Genomic DNA, 15,477 nt, shown 5'->3' with positions numbered 1-15,477 from the left:
TTTTCATAAAAGTTAAATATATCACACAGATTCCTGAATTATTGATATTGATATACTCTGTCAAAGGACAAATTATTATGTGGTATTGGTATCTTTCATTAATCTTTGGCCAAAGTTTTTAGAGCACTATAGATTTGCCTCCCTTCTAGGAACATTCAAAATTTCATAAAATCAACATTTCCATAAAGTGGGTATAATTTTAATTATTACTGTGGGAAAAGTTCTCATCAATCGTTATAGTCACTTGTCCAGGACCATGCGTTTAGTGAAATTGCAATAATCCAATAACATTACATTATTCAAATCCAAGACGGCAAGACCTTTTTTTTGGGCCCTAAGAAACCAAGACTTTGTATGGACCCGTGAGTCACTACTTAGGACTTTATGAAATATCTTTAGGAGATAGTTATAGATTGGAAAACTTTTAAGTGGACCCAATAGTTAGATATGTTAAATCTTAAAAATGATTCTGGATTGACTTAAGAAATAATATAGATATATATTCGTGAAGATGAGGTTAGTTTCAAAGGACCCACATTGCTTCACAAATCAAATTAACTAAAACCGGTAATACTTATCATTACAGTTGTGTGTACAATCTAAGTAAAGAGAAAAAGATGGCCACAAATTTGTCAAACACGCTCATTACTTTTTTTCACAAAAAAGAAAGATCGCTTGGAGATTGTTAAGATTGATGAGTTTCACAATCAAAATTCTTTTGAGAGATTAGGAACCTCTTTTGCAAACAAATGAAAGCTTAGGTCAAGGCAAAAGTAGCTAAACATGGGATATGATTAAAAAAAGAGAACATATATATAAGACTGTTCAACAGCATCATTGCCTTGCTGGTGAGCAATTCAGATCCTCTTTGACATTTATATTCTTAAAAAGTTTTGTGGGAACTAATTACATTTGTTTTCTTTAATGAAGTTGGTTACTTTTTCTTTCTTCTTTTTTCTTTGATTGAGAGTCTCAGAATATTAGATGAATGAAATTGTATATATTGTAGACCATCATATTTTTATTTTATTCCACGATTTCAACAATATTTGATGGGAGAAAAGGTTTAGAGAGGATATTTGAAACGTGCTTGCAGGTGGAAATTTTTTTAGTGAGCATAAGCCTGAAAATATATTCAACAACTTATATAAGTGAAGGAGCTGAGAGCTATTTGGATTGCTGGACTGTGGGCAGTAAACCTAGTCATTAGATCATCCTATCAATTACTTCATTTTTAAAATAAAAAAAGGAGAAGATTCATTTTGAGGCTAAATTTTAAGAAAGCCAACAATTCAAGTTTGAGATAATAAAAAGTCTTTCCAACCTCAAACCCTCTAAATAATTTCCATACTGAACTGGCCAACCCTATTACATTTTAGAAATCTATCACAAACTATTCCATTTATATTTGAAAAATCTAAATCCATACCAAACCTCTCATTTATCTTACTATAAGTTGGGTCAAATTTGTCAAATGGGTCAAATTGTAAGTAGTGGTATAAAATCCTAGGGTTTTTATTAGTATTATAAAAATATATATATATATATATTTCTTGAGAGTAAAAGAGAGGAACACTTACTTTTAGGGACGGAGCTAGAACTTAGAGTTAGGGGAGCGGCTTTGCTGTTAGTTGTGTGCAGTGACTTCGGCCTTAAACTTTGTTACTATTTAGTCGCTTAGCTGCTAGTTGTTTAAAATTTTTTAAAAGCTCAAATTTTTTGTTTTAAGTAAAATTGATTGACTAGGCTTAATTTTTTTTTTTTTTTTTAGTTTACTGTTGATAATTTTTGTTGTTGTAATAATTTTTTTGGGCTTGTATATTTCTTTTTTAGATTTTAGACTTATAAACATTTTTTAATGGTCTTTAAAATGTGGAAAATGTTTGAACTACAAACCTTTTTACAAATTGCTGATAATGTAAGTGGTGAGCCCAAATGTGAACCAATAAGAATTTGCTACCTTAACTGTTTGTAAAAATGTTATAGAAAAATTTGTGACTATAACAATACTTTTAAAAGAATCAATAATATTTTTAAGGGATCAAAAGTGTAATTTTCTAAAACAAAATTGCTAAAATTAGTACCCATATATATAATAATATTTTTTTAAAAAAATTGGGGGGTGGGGGGGGGGTGCCATTGCCCCCAAGTCCAACAATGGCTCCGTTCATGCTTACTTTGTTGCATAAACCATAGGTTTTGTATGATAAAATTAATAATCAAGACAATTTAATAATTTAAATGCATCAACGCATTAGAGTACCTATGGTGATCTAAACCCTTCCCAAACCTTAACATGTAACAAAGTTGAATCAAAATCCACCCTAAACCCATTTAAAAAATTCAAACCTCTACTATTCCTTCTCATCATGTCAAAAAACTCAAAAACTTAATCCAATACCATCACCACTAAAAATGTAGGGGGCCAAACTTAGTTCCTCTACTCTCTTCTTTTTTCTTTTTTTTTAAATAATAATTTTATAGTTAGGATTGAATATTTGAAATCTAGATGTCTCCGTTAAAAATACTAAGAGGTGCTAACTAGTTGAGCTACAAAGTTCTTGGCCAAACTTACCACTTTCAAGTCTTTTTATATGTGAAAAAATTATATATCCATATAAAATCTTGTGCATTTATTAAACATCTATTTATATCAAACTCTTAACTAGAAATTTGTGGAGAGTATATATCTAGAATCTAATACATGAGGTCAAGCATAACTACTCTATTGAAAATCTATAATCGACTCTTAGCATTTTGAACTAAGGCTTAGTTTTTATTATTACATATTTAGTACCCTTCTATATTTTTTTGGAGAAATTACATTTTAAATCTTATAATTAATGGGATAAGTTTAAATTGCATTCCACATTTTTAGAAGTTTCCAATAAAACATTATTATTTTTTTTAAAAACATTTCAATAATTTAAACCATAAACCCGTTTACGTTGATGCAGTTAATAGAAAATGTTTAAACAAAACAATACCATGTGCTTATTTCAACACATGCACCTATTCATATGACATTATTTCACTTCAAGAAATACAATGGCATTTTGTTTAAGCATTTTCTATTGTGTGTAACGAGTTTTTGAATTTTTTTTTTTTTAAATACATAGTTTAATTTGAAACATATAAAACATAAGATTTAATTTAAAACCCTCATAAACTACAAAATTAAAATATAAATTACCTTTTCCCTCAATCATAACCCGTGCCCTTCTAATAATAACACCCTTTAATAAATGTATTAATTGAATATGTTCACATCCCTTTCAATGCTTTCATAAGTTCTTGATTAGATACTCTAGATGATGACTCACTATTTTTTTAACTTTCAAGAGAGATGTCAATGACGGCAAGAACTATTCATCAAAAAAAAAAAGACGGCAAGACCATAATATGTAATTTTTTTTTGCAAAAATTCTATTTAGGATTTGATTTCTAAATAAAAACAATAAGAAATATCATTTTCACGTGGTTCGCTTACACCCATGCTAGATCATGTGCAATCCACTGTCAGAGACGTATGATCAACGATTACATATAGAAAAACCAACACATGGTAGACAAGAGCTTGAACGGCCGGACCCACGCTCAAGTGTGAATAATATGAACAATCTTTTTTTTCTTTTCTTTTTTTCCTTTTTTTTTTTTGGCTAAAATACAAGAATAGTATTAACAGACACTATAAGATGTCCGTTAAGAAATAATTTTATATCAAATCATTTTGTTTTAGTTTCAACCATTTTAATAATATTTTCAATCCTCTCATCAATTCCTATTAATTTTTATTAGGTGAATTTCACAATAAATCTTCCTTAATGAGCACCTCATGTTGCCCATTAAGATTGCCCAAAATACAATTAACACTATGGCACAATAAATCATCCTTAAACAAGCACCCTTCGGTCCCGTAAACATTGCCCAAAATACAATTAGTATTGAGCTTCGGGCTAATGTTAGTTAACTTCATGACTTTTTAAAAATTGACTAACTTGATTTATAATAATTGTGAAAAAGACAAGAAAATGAGTAACAATTTAAGTATCAAGTTAATCAGTCAAATAAAATCTTGCCATTAGCTCAAACCTAAAAAATATTAATAAAATTTTACCTTTTTTTTTTTTGTGTGGTGAGAATCCAATAATATGAACAATCTGAACAAGTGACCCGGTCCCAAGGGAAAAACTTTCTTCTTTTCTAATTTTCTTTGGACACCCTCGATGGAGATAGATTCGAAATTTGGGAGATTTAGAGCAGAAGGGAAATATGACCCACAAAAATATATATTTACTTGGACCCACATTAGATTTTCAATAAAATTTTGGTCCATGGGGTCCACAACAAAAAAACCTTTATTTATTTCTTGTCCCCTTCACCCTCTAGTAAAGTCATCATCGTTATCGAGGATTGAGGATTGAGGATTGAGGATTGATTATTGATTCCCTCTGCATGTTCTTATACATGTTGTGGTCCCAATTATTCCCTTTTCAGTACTCCAATTTTTTATTATGACCTTCAACTTTGGGTGAGATTGTTTTCCTAAACTAAGCTGTGGTTAATTTTTTTGCTTATGTACTACTTTTGAAAATCTCACCCTTCGTTTTATTTTTCTAAAATTCAAACCATATTTTAGTCTACTTTTAATATATAAAAAACTATAAACTAATACCAAATTGACATTAAATAATTTTGCCCCAACTATTTGTGAGACATTTATTAAAGTTATTTTTTCCGACAAAATAAAATTTGTTACTTACTACTTTACTAGACATGTTAGACATGTTAGCGATTTTTTGATGTAGATAAAAAATGTTCTTCTACATTTTTATATTGTAATGGTAACCGACTTAACTAGCTTTTCTCAATAAAATTTTTCACTTTTCTTTTAGAAAAAAATGATACTAAGGGTCTATTTGGATATGAGAATGCATTCGGTCCGGAATTGGCGTAAATCCTCTATTTTACACTCTCCAATTGTAAGTGGCCACATCAGCAGTTCACTAAAGAATGAGTGACATCTGCCACAGAGAATCAAATCTCCAAAATCCAATTTCTATAGAAACCCACCCAAAAGAACGCATCACCAATTCGGATCAAGTGCTTTACGTTGAAACAAAGGGTGACATGGCAGATTTGGGACTAAATGGCAAGATTGGCAGTGGAGAAGTGAAGGCAACTTGGGTTCACGACGGTGGCTTGAATAGCTTGTTGGCTGCTATTTGATGGGTTAGTGTCGATGGTTTGAAAGAAGTAGATCTGTTTGCTGGGTTGTCGACATGATGGGTTAGGGTGGAGGTCGTATATGTTGACAATGGAGGAATTTATTTTTGAGAAATACCTTATGGATTGATGGCAGTAAGCAGGTTAGGCAGCTTCTGGTGGGTTTTTTTGTTGTATTCGATTGGTGGTGGGATGGTTGCAATGGGGATGAATTCTTTTGGGTGGGTTTCTGCTGAAATTGGGTTTTGGAGATTTTATTCTCTGTGGTTTTTTCTTTCATTCTCTAGTGAATTGTTGACGTGGCCACTTACAATTGGAGGCGTAAAATAGAGGATTTACGCCAGATCCGAACCGAATGTATTCTCTTTGGATATTGCTTATTTTACTGAAACTGAAAAATTAATATTAAAAGATATAAAAGCTATATAAATAAAGATAAAAATTAGCTGAAATAGTACAATAGACCCATAAATAATACTAAAAAATACAATGAAGCCATAAATAGTAACAAAAATAATCTAAATTTCGTTTTCAAATTCGGCAAGAATTTGTGCCCAAAATTAACTTTGTATTTCGTGTCCAAGTCACATCCAATTTTCGGCTGCTCAGCTTAAGATATTTTTATTTATATATATATATATTGCTGAATCAGCTTAAGATATGTTTTGAGCAAATCATTTTAGGTTCTCGTATATAATAAAATATATTTTGAGCAAGTCATATGGACATGAAAAGCTGACGGAATTCAGCTTGAACAATCTACATACCAATTTCCATAGGCTAGAGGTGACTCTAGATAATTAACCCAGAATTCTCGACTTGTAAGAGACAAAAAATTAAAAAAAAATTAAAGAAAACACACGTTAAAGAAAAAACATATTCGTAAGACTAAAAGTTAGGCAATTTGCCTACGTCCAAGGAATTGTAGAGATTTCATTATTATCAGAGAAAATACAAAGTGCGATTACAGTTTTTTCACACTTCTCTAAAGACGACAACAAAGACAAAACTATAATCACCAAAAACGGTTTCTATATCCTACGTACAGTATTCACAATGGGCTACAAAATAGGTCAAAAAATTTTCAGCACTTCGACTTGGGCTTGTTAGTCCAAGTCTTCGCTCCATGGACTAAGTCTTAGAAAATCTTCCATTAAAAACCACGTAACATTATTTCGGATCGAGTCTAGTCGTCAAACGAATCAAACACAACTAAGCTTCACAAAGCCCTACAGTGACTCTGAACTTTGCTCAAAATTTAACATTGAATTCCTTCATTATTACTGTTTTTTTGTGGTCAGTATTATTCTCTCTTAATATTTTGTCGCATTTTTTTGTAAGTCGGTCCTCTTTGTAGTTCCACCCTTGAATACTTATACCAAATATCAAGCCATGGATTCGAGAGCTTGGGAGACACTGCAACAAGAAAAAAGGAAGAGAAAAAGGTTTTGTCATGAGTTTGGCCACATTTGATTACATGGTTAGACAGAATAATTCTGTCTAGACACCTCTCTCTATGCTGTGTGATATAGTTTTACATCATCAACTCTTTATTATTATTAATGATTGGCTAGTATGTCAAAAGGAAAAGGAATTTAAGAACCTCCAAAAGAAATTGTGAAAGTAACAAATCAAAAATTTAAGCCAAAAGGCTAAGAGCAAAATACATATCTCTATATGTTTGCCAAACACATTAAGGAAATTTCTTTTTGAAATGAGACCCTAATTAAAAAAAACCTTAGATAAAGAGAAGGAATTCATAAGTTGCCGCTGTATGTTATGATGACAATGACCAATTAAGATCAATTTGTTTTCACTTTTCACCAATAAATTTTAATTTGTTTTTTTCTTAATGCAGCTCTAATTTTTTATTTATTTAAAAGCTAACCCTAATGGATCCTAATAGATATATGGTTATATATATATATATATTTTTTTTTTTTTTTCCTTTTAAAACTTTATATGTGAAGACTAACTACATCATCTCTCAATGAATTTTCTTATATTCATATAGGTTATAGAATTAAGGATTAATTGTTGTTATCCACCATTAAGTATGAGGGTATTTGTAATATCTATCTTAAAATTCAAAATTTTATACTTAATACTCTAATTCAAGAATAATTTGCCAGATCTACCCACCACCCAAATTAGAGTCCAAATAAGTAGTGCACAGAGCAAATTATTCTTTCATAGTTTAAGGTGTATATTGCAAACACTCTTGTAAATTAACAGATACTTATTTATTAAACTAGTATTAATTTTGACGTAGGTTCTAGTTAGCTCAACTAGTAAAGTCTCTCATTCTACAAAAAAAAAATAAAAATAAAAATAAAAATAAAATAAAATAAAATTTGGTAAAGTCTCTAATGGTTGTATAAGAGATTTGAAGTTCAATTCTCGCCTACATCAAAAACTAATTGGTGTCTTGATCTAATGATAAAATGTTATCATTAAGAGCAACTCTTTAAAATAAATAAATAAAAAAACTAGTACTATTAGTACTAATATTGACACTAATATAAATGTTAGAATGCACATTAAAAATTAATATCACATTAAGGAATTGATCGCAAATTTTGACGTTTAGGCAACTTGCTGAGCAGCCTCAATGTGACACTTGTAAAACATGGTAGCAGAAAACTACCCATAAAAATTCAGGAAAAAAAAGGAAAAGAAAGAAAAGAAAACTACCCATAAATGAGACATTATTTGCTCCATTAGCTTTGATGTCAGCATGTATATATTGCCATACAAAAAACAAATCCTACAAAGTTTCATTTCTTAACAGTAAGAACCCCAGCTTCCAATATCATAGTTTAGTATGTACATTGCAAAAGGTGAGACTATTATTATTGAAGTCTCTCTCACAGGCACATTCAGTTTATATGTTCAACTAAACGGTACTGTTTCAGACTAACTGTGTTTACTATAATCTAATCCAGTTTAGCAATACATCTTAATTTCCAGAACCTCTCTCACTCTCTCTCTCTCTCTCTCTCTGTAATTAAGTTCTGTGTCTATAATTTGTTTGCTTCGCTAGCTTATATAAATTTGTTCTAAAAAAAATCATTATGCTTTCATTTCTTCTTTTTTTTTTTTTTTTTGAGAATGATCTTTCATTTCTTCTAGTGTACTACTTTTTAAACCAAATTTTTGCAGCATTTTTTTTTAAACTCAAAATTTGAGAAATATCGAATGCAAATGAATTTTTCTCCATTCAAGCCGGACATTGATGAGCTTATAGACGAGTTTGCTGAGAACCATATTCTAATTAATGTACTATTTTCCATCCTTTTTTTTTTTTTTTTTTTCTTTTTAGAAAATACCATTCTCCATCTTTTTTTCATCTAATTTACATTATTAATTCTTTTTATTTTATGCCTTACTAAAATTTTTTATTTTTTGGGAGTAAGGTGAATCAACATTTATATACTAGGAAAAAAAAAGGCGTAAATGCACTTTTAGTTCCTACATTTTGCATCTTTTCCATTTTGGTCCCTACATTTTTATTTCACCACTTTTAGTCCCTAAATCAATTAACGCGTTCTATTTTGGTCCTTATCATTACTCACTTAACAGAAATTGCTGATGTGGCAAACAGAGTCCACTGTTGGCATATTAAATGCTTACGTGGCCAATAAAATAATATTAAAAAATTATTTAGTATTTAAAACATGCCACTTCAAATTTTAATTTAAAATTTTAAAAACAAATCAATTTTAATTTTGCAATTCTAATTTAAATTAAAAAAAAAAAACAAAGAACCTTTTTTTCTTTTCAGTTTTAAAGATTAAGAAAAAAAACTTGTAGTAACTATCTCGATTTTTCTTAAATTTTCTTGTCAACCAAACACAACATTATCAATAAACACAAAACTCAAACTCATTTTCATTTTCCTATCTCTCTCTCGGGTCAAACACTCAAACTCCGCTCTCTCTTTGCTTTCTCTCATTTCTTTTTCTCTTTAAGTTCAGGTTGTAATTTTTGGGATATGGCTTTGATCTCGGTCTAAAGAAAGAGAGGCTGAGATGTGGTGGTTTGGATTTGGGTAGAGAGAGAGGGGCTGAGGTCGGCGGTGGTTTGGATTTGGGTTTAAAGAGAGAGGGGCTAAGATCGGCAGTGATTTGAAGCAGATCGGCGATGAACCCGGCCCTTTCGCTCTTCCTAGCGATGTCTTCGGACCTTATGGTGGCGGTGGCAGATCGGACCTTGTGGTGGAAGATTGACCATGGTGAGCAACCCCTCGTTCATTTAGGCTGTGCTTGCTGTTCTGTTGTTGTTGGATTTGTAGCGAAATTTTGGAAATATTTTGTTGAGGTTTTGGGTTTTATTTTTTGGGTTATTTGATGAGTTTACAAAGATATTTTTGGAGATTCGTGTTGGATTTTTTTTTTTTTTTTTTGGTTTTTTCAATGGGTTTTTTTGTGGCTTTTCTATAGATTTTTCATGAGTATTTTTGGCTGGAAATTTAAGTGTTTTTCTATGGAGAGGTAGAGACGTGAGACGGGAAATCTTAAGGACCGAGAATTTTTTTTTTCCTTTTTTCAGTGGAGTTATTGGGGATGTTTTTGCTAGTTTTGGTGGTGTTTGGTTGGATGTTTTTGCTAGTAATTTGTGTTTGGTTCTAAGTGTAAGAAAATGCAAGAAAAGTTTATGTTAGTATCATGTTCTTGTCGGTAAATTTTTTTTTTCTGGGTTTGTGTTATTGTGATTAAATTTTCTGGGTTTGTGTTCTTTCTTGTTCATGTTTAAGATGAAACTAGATCTGAATTCATGTGTATTTTGCTTTCTATTTTTTTTTTCATTTTGTTAAAATTGATAAATTAATTTTTAAAAATCAAAGGTTGATGTGGGTGGTGATGTGTCTTTTTTTAATTATTATTTTATGCTAACATGACATTTTTTAATATTATTTTATTGGCCATATCAACATTTAATGTGCCAACAGTGTACACTGTTTGCCACATCAACAATTTCTATTAAGTGAGTAACAGTAAGGACCAAAATGAAACACGTTAATTGATTTAAGAACTAAAAGTGGTGAAATGAAAATGTAGGGACTAAAATAGAAAAGATGTAAAATGTAGTAGTAAGGACCAAAATGAAACACGTTAATTGATTTAGGGACTAAAAGTAGTGAAATGAAAATGTAGGGACCAAAATAGAAAAGATGTAAAATGTAGGGACTAAAAATGCATTTACAAAAAAAAAAAAAAAAAAAAAAAAAAAAAACAACAACAACCCTTCTTTCATACAAAAAAAAAAAACTAGACATGGCAAAACGGGGGGGTCGGGTCGGGTTCGGGTTGGGTTAATCGGGTTTGCGGGTCAAACGGGTCGCAAGCCAAAACGGGTCATTTTTAAACGGGTCAATCGGGTCGCGAGTCAGGTCAAGTTGACCCGTATTTTTCAAACAATTTTTTTTTTTTTTGAAATAGATGCAATCTGTTAATTGTTTATGAATTCCTTAACTGTGATTAAATTCTCACTGGTGATATTGTTACCAATTACCACTAAACACTTGACTTGATACCCAAATTTGGTGCAACTCTTGTTCCAACTTTCTAGAAACTAATATTGGTATAATTTTCGATCTATTTAAAGTAGGAAGAGAAAATGAAAGTGACAAATGACAAACTATAATAGAGTACATAACATATTAAATAAAAAAGAATAAGTAAATATTTTATAAAAATTACACATCAATCTCAATCTACTCAATATTGGTAGACGTGACAAAACAGTCGGGTTTGGGTTGGGTCAATCAGGTCGCGGGTCAAAATATGTCATTTTTAAATGAGTCAATCGGGTTGTAGGTCAAACGGGTCTGATCCGTTTTGTCAGTGTTAAAAAAAACATACACATGCTACTTCTTAAATCAGGGGTCACATCCTACATCGCCTATATAACTCCTAGGCTGATGACATTAAGGTTAGGAGAAAGCAATAGGATATTTTTTTGGTTGTAACAATTAATTTTTTAACCCAACATGCAAAGCCTAGGTGAATTTTAAAATTCAAAAAAGGAAAAAGAGAGAAAGAGAATACCACCTTTTTATTTTCATATAGTTTAATGAGTTTAATTACACAACCTTTTTCAAAGTCTTTAACACAACAGAATACAATAAAAAACAAAATCCAAAATTTCTATTATCATGATGACCAAATGGGTATTATAGATATATTATGATTTTCCACGCAATCAAACAAAATGAAGACAAAGAAAAATAGAAAGAAGAAAGAGATAGAGAGATGAGTGGTGGTTGTACCAACGCGGTGTAGAGAATCTAGGAAGAGATCCAGCATGAAAAGCACACCTAGGACCTAGCCAGACACTTGCAAAGGACTCTTGCTTCTCACCTTACCTCACCTACTTATAATTAAACCTATGAAACAAAAACACACACACACACACTTCTCATTCCTCTTACTTCTCTCTCTCTCTTTCTCTCTCTCATGCATATCCAAATGGAGTTACAGTCAGATGTTGCAGACACCCAACAACAAATGGAACAACAGCATTTTCATGTGCTAGCAGTTGATGATAGTCCCTTTGAGAGGAAGCTCTTGGAGAGGCTTCTCAGAGAGTGTTCATGCAAAGGTACTGTATATATAAATAATTATCTATAACTACAACCCTACTGATCAACCTGCACAAATGTTATAGTTTTAGAAATTTCAGATGCAAACACAGTTTTGGTTTTTAAATTATGGGATGTATGTTCTGATAATATAGAGATTATATTCGATCTATTTATTCATAGTTCATGAATATTAGTATTAATTCTTGTAATCGTTGTTGTAGCAGTGACTTGTGTGGAATCTGGGGATAAAGCTCTTGAATATTTGAACCAGCTTGATACCCACCAGAGTAACTCAGCTGACTCTACAGCTTCATCATCTTCTTCCCAATCACCACAACAAGAGGTGTGAGAGTATATTGTTTTCTTCTTAATTTGCTTTAATTTTCTAGCAATACTATTTGAGCTGGTAAAATTGAATCATCATTGCATGATTCTCATTCTAGTGCTTTTCTATTTATTTTTTTCATTGCAGAAACCCATTTATTCTATAGTGAGACTGAAGAGTTTTAACCATGAGTTTTTGTCTGTAGAAAATTAAAGCTGCCGTTTGGAATTAGACCAAGAAAATTAGCTTTATATGTTTAACATAATATTCCCTCTAATCTTTGACGTTTGACGTATTTTAAGAATATGAGCCTATCAAAACAGCAGCAGATATATGTAAAGTCAAAAATGTTGAAATGCCATTACACCTTAATTATTAAGAGCTAGCTAGGCTTAAGCAAACAATGACACTGTCTATGTGTTTCATCTAAAGGTTTCCTCACTCCCTTAACGAACTGTTTCTTCTTAATGCTAATCTCTTCTCCCCTTCTGATCTATTTTGGATTCTTAAACTGCCACATAATTCTTGGTCCCTTTGATGGCTATTGCTCATCTTTTTCTTTTTCTTTTATTTTCAATTATTATGAATTCTTGACCCCTTTGAATATTTATTGCTGAGACCCTTGAATTTTCCATGTAATCTACCAATAATAACATAATATATTTTGAACAATGCAGGGGTTGAAAGTAAACTTGATCATTACAGACTACTCAATGCCCGGGATGAGCGGCTATGATTTGCTAAAAACAGTCAAGGTTAGCCACTATCTTCATGATTCCTTCTTTAGACTAATCTACATACCTGCCTAGCTCACAATAATTAGTGAACTTTTGGAAAAGCAAAGGCAGTGGATTTGAGAGGAAAACAAGTGTTTCTACTTACTATTTAAGGAAATGCTGAATTCTTTTTCAAAAAAGAGGTCATTATAATTTATGGAAATTATCCAGCTCTACAAACCATGCTTAGAGATAAGGACATATACCTAAAAAATAAGGCTCTATAAATGACATGTCACTTACTTTATATATTTTTAAATTTGTAATTTTAATATATGAATTATGAATGTCTTCGTGTTCCAATGAAATGGAGAAGATTTATTTTCCCACAATTTTTTTATGTCAATCTCAGATTTTGCACTGTAATATGAATTATGACACTTATTTGTTTGAATAACTGGGTTTAGTTGGGATTTTTGAAAACACACATAACATAATTGGTTCATTTCACTGGCAGAAGGTAAATAAATAGTAGTAAAAATAATTAAAAAATCCAAAGGATCTTACAAAATCTTTATTTGTCTTACTTTTTTTTTTTAGTATTTTATTTGGTGGCTAAAGCAAAAGTCTTGCTTACACATGCAGGGATCTTCATCTTCTTGGAAAGACGTACCAGTGGTGGTCATCTCATCAGAGAACGTACCCTCTAGAATAAGCATGTAAGTTTCTCACTCTTTTCATACATCTTTATCTTTATTATTTCGGAAATAATATTTGGGACAAAAATCTTCACAAATGCTAGGTGACAAAGTTATAAAATAGATCAACTTTATTTGCATATATGGGTCATTACTAACATTATTTTTTATTAATATCAATCACAAACATACAACTATTGTGTGGAAAAAATTTGTTTCGTAGTTATTGTCATTTCTTTTGAATAAAGGGTTCGTATCTCATTTCTTTTGTTTTTATTATAAGGTTCATATCTCATTTCTTGGACATATTTAGGACCTTGACTAGATATGTAACTATCTATGATTGACAGGTGCTTGCAAGAAGGGGCAGAGGAATTCCTTCTGAAGCCTCTAAAGCTATCAGACTTGAAGAACCTTCAGCCACACCTTTTGAAATCTTTAGTACATTCTAATGAGGACACCAACTGTTCCACTGACACTGGTAATAGTGACAACGTTGTCAAGATGAACAACAACGTTATAAGCAAGAGGATAGCAATGTCTCCAGAGCCATCAGAGAGAAGACCTAAACCGAAGGAATTAGCTGTGGTGTAAATACTAAAGTAGCACAAGTACTGGGTGGTGCATACATATATATATATATATATATATGATTAAGGAATATGTTTCAGTAAGTTTTTGTAGCCAAGATTTTCCATTTCTTACAGTTAAGCAGTTTCTATACAAGAGGTGGTTTGGGTTGATCTCAATAATTAAAGAAAAGTGGCACATTATTGCACACAAAGTATACACCGACTTTTTTTTTGCAGTAGTGTATTTAGTGTGCACTAAACATAACCCATTAGAAAATAATGGAAAGAACGACTGAACGAGGATAAAAAATACCCAATGTTTTACAAAGATGACAAAGTGAAAAACTGCACAAAACTTTTTCCGTTTTTCGAGTAAACATACATATTACACATAATAGTCAGCTATGACATTCACACATATAAAGAATTATTCTAGTTTATCAAAAAAAAAAAAATATATATATATATATATAAAATTATTTTATATGACATAATACTCCCCGTTTCACACGATAAGTCACACTAATCATTATTTCTCGCATGATAATACACTAATCGTCATATCAATTAAATTCATGATAAAATTCACAATTATATAAGAGGAGAAAGTATACACCCTCTACTTTGAAAGTAACAAATAACTCTTGATAACATAATCGAGCTTGTCAAATTCATTTTGAATGACAAAATAACCTAATTAGTTGAAAAGCCACTTAAAGAAAATTCTAAATGTATATTATAAAGGGTCCTGTTAATAAGTACTCTAAGAGCACAGGTTAAAATTTATTTCTTTTAAATAAATGCTTAATTATAAGCTGTAGCGCACACTTTTCAAAAAATAAAATACATATGTTAATTTTTCGTTAACGAAATTCTATTATAAATGGGCTTTTGTTAAAGGAAAACGTTTCTCTTCAAATTAGCTTAAAGAAAAACTGTTCAAACTCCTACTATATCTTTTTATTAGATGTCTCCAAGCTTGCAAAATTTCAAGAAATTTAAAGATCAATAACTATGTTATCAATAACATATTTAAATTTTTAGTTTTTGCGGTTAAAAATTGTGTATGAAAAATAAATTTATTAATCAAATAGTAAACAACACATGATTTGAACAAAATTTGACATGTGTTATAAGAACATAAATGACATACAATCTAATGGTTAGATTTTTAAATTTCAAATTTAATAAGATATAGGATGAGTTTAAAGGGCTTATCTGAACTAGAGAAACCTTGACCTTTGTTAAAAAGTTCTATCGCACTTAGATTGAGGAATCAATTTTGTCTAGAGATGGCAATAGAGTGGTGCGGGGCCGAAGGATAAGGTCTTCACCCCCGCCCGCATGATTTTGT

General features: G+C 31.0%; 1 protein-coding gene across 2 annotated transcripts; it reads left to right on the top strand.

Moving 5' to 3' along the window:
- The first annotated feature begins 11,560 nt into the window (after positions 1–11,560).
- Positions 11,561–14,318, top strand: LOC115960570 (two-component response regulator ORR9-like). 2 transcript variants are annotated; one of them, XM_031079509.1, is made up of 5 exons: positions 11,561–11,829; positions 12,034–12,155; positions 12,815–12,892; positions 13,499–13,572; positions 13,902–14,309. In XM_031079509.1, the coding sequence occupies exons 1-5, from the start codon at positions 11,685–11,687 to the stop codon at positions 14,143–14,145; spliced, it is 663 nt and encodes a 220-aa protein (XP_030935369.1). In that variant the 5' UTR covers positions 11,561–11,684; the 3' UTR covers positions 14,146–14,309. The 2 variants fall into 2 exon arrangements, with proteins under 2 accessions (XP_030935369.1, XP_030935370.1); XM_031079510.1 differs by having other exon boundaries at positions 11,564–11,829; positions 12,037–12,155; positions 13,902–14,318.
- Positions 14,319–15,477: the final 1,159 nt, after the last annotated feature.

Source organism: Quercus lobata, chromosome 9 (assembly GCF_001633185.2).
Source record: "Quercus lobata isolate SW786 chromosome 9, ValleyOak3.0 Primary Assembly, whole genome shotgun sequence".
NCBI classification, from domain to species: Eukaryota; Viridiplantae; Streptophyta; class Magnoliopsida; order Fagales; family Fagaceae; genus Quercus; species Quercus lobata.
This window is presented reverse-complemented; position numbering and strand designations above follow the sequence as displayed.

What these genes read in the sequence shown, in the direction of transcription:
- LOC115960570 (XM_031079509.1), top strand. Translation starts at nt 11,685, where the DNA reads ATGCATATCCAAATGGAGTTACAGTCAGATGTTGCAGACACCCAACAA. An exon ending in ATTTGCTAAAAACAGTCAAG is followed by an intron (nt 12,893 to 13,498) that starts GTTAGCCACTAT and finishes TTACACATGCAG; the next exon opens with GGATCTTCATCTTCTTGGAA. An exon ending in GTACCCTCTAGAATAAGCAT is followed by an intron (nt 13,573 to 13,901) that starts GTAAGTTTCTCA and finishes TATGATTGACAG; the next exon opens with GTGCTTGCAAGAAGGGGCAG.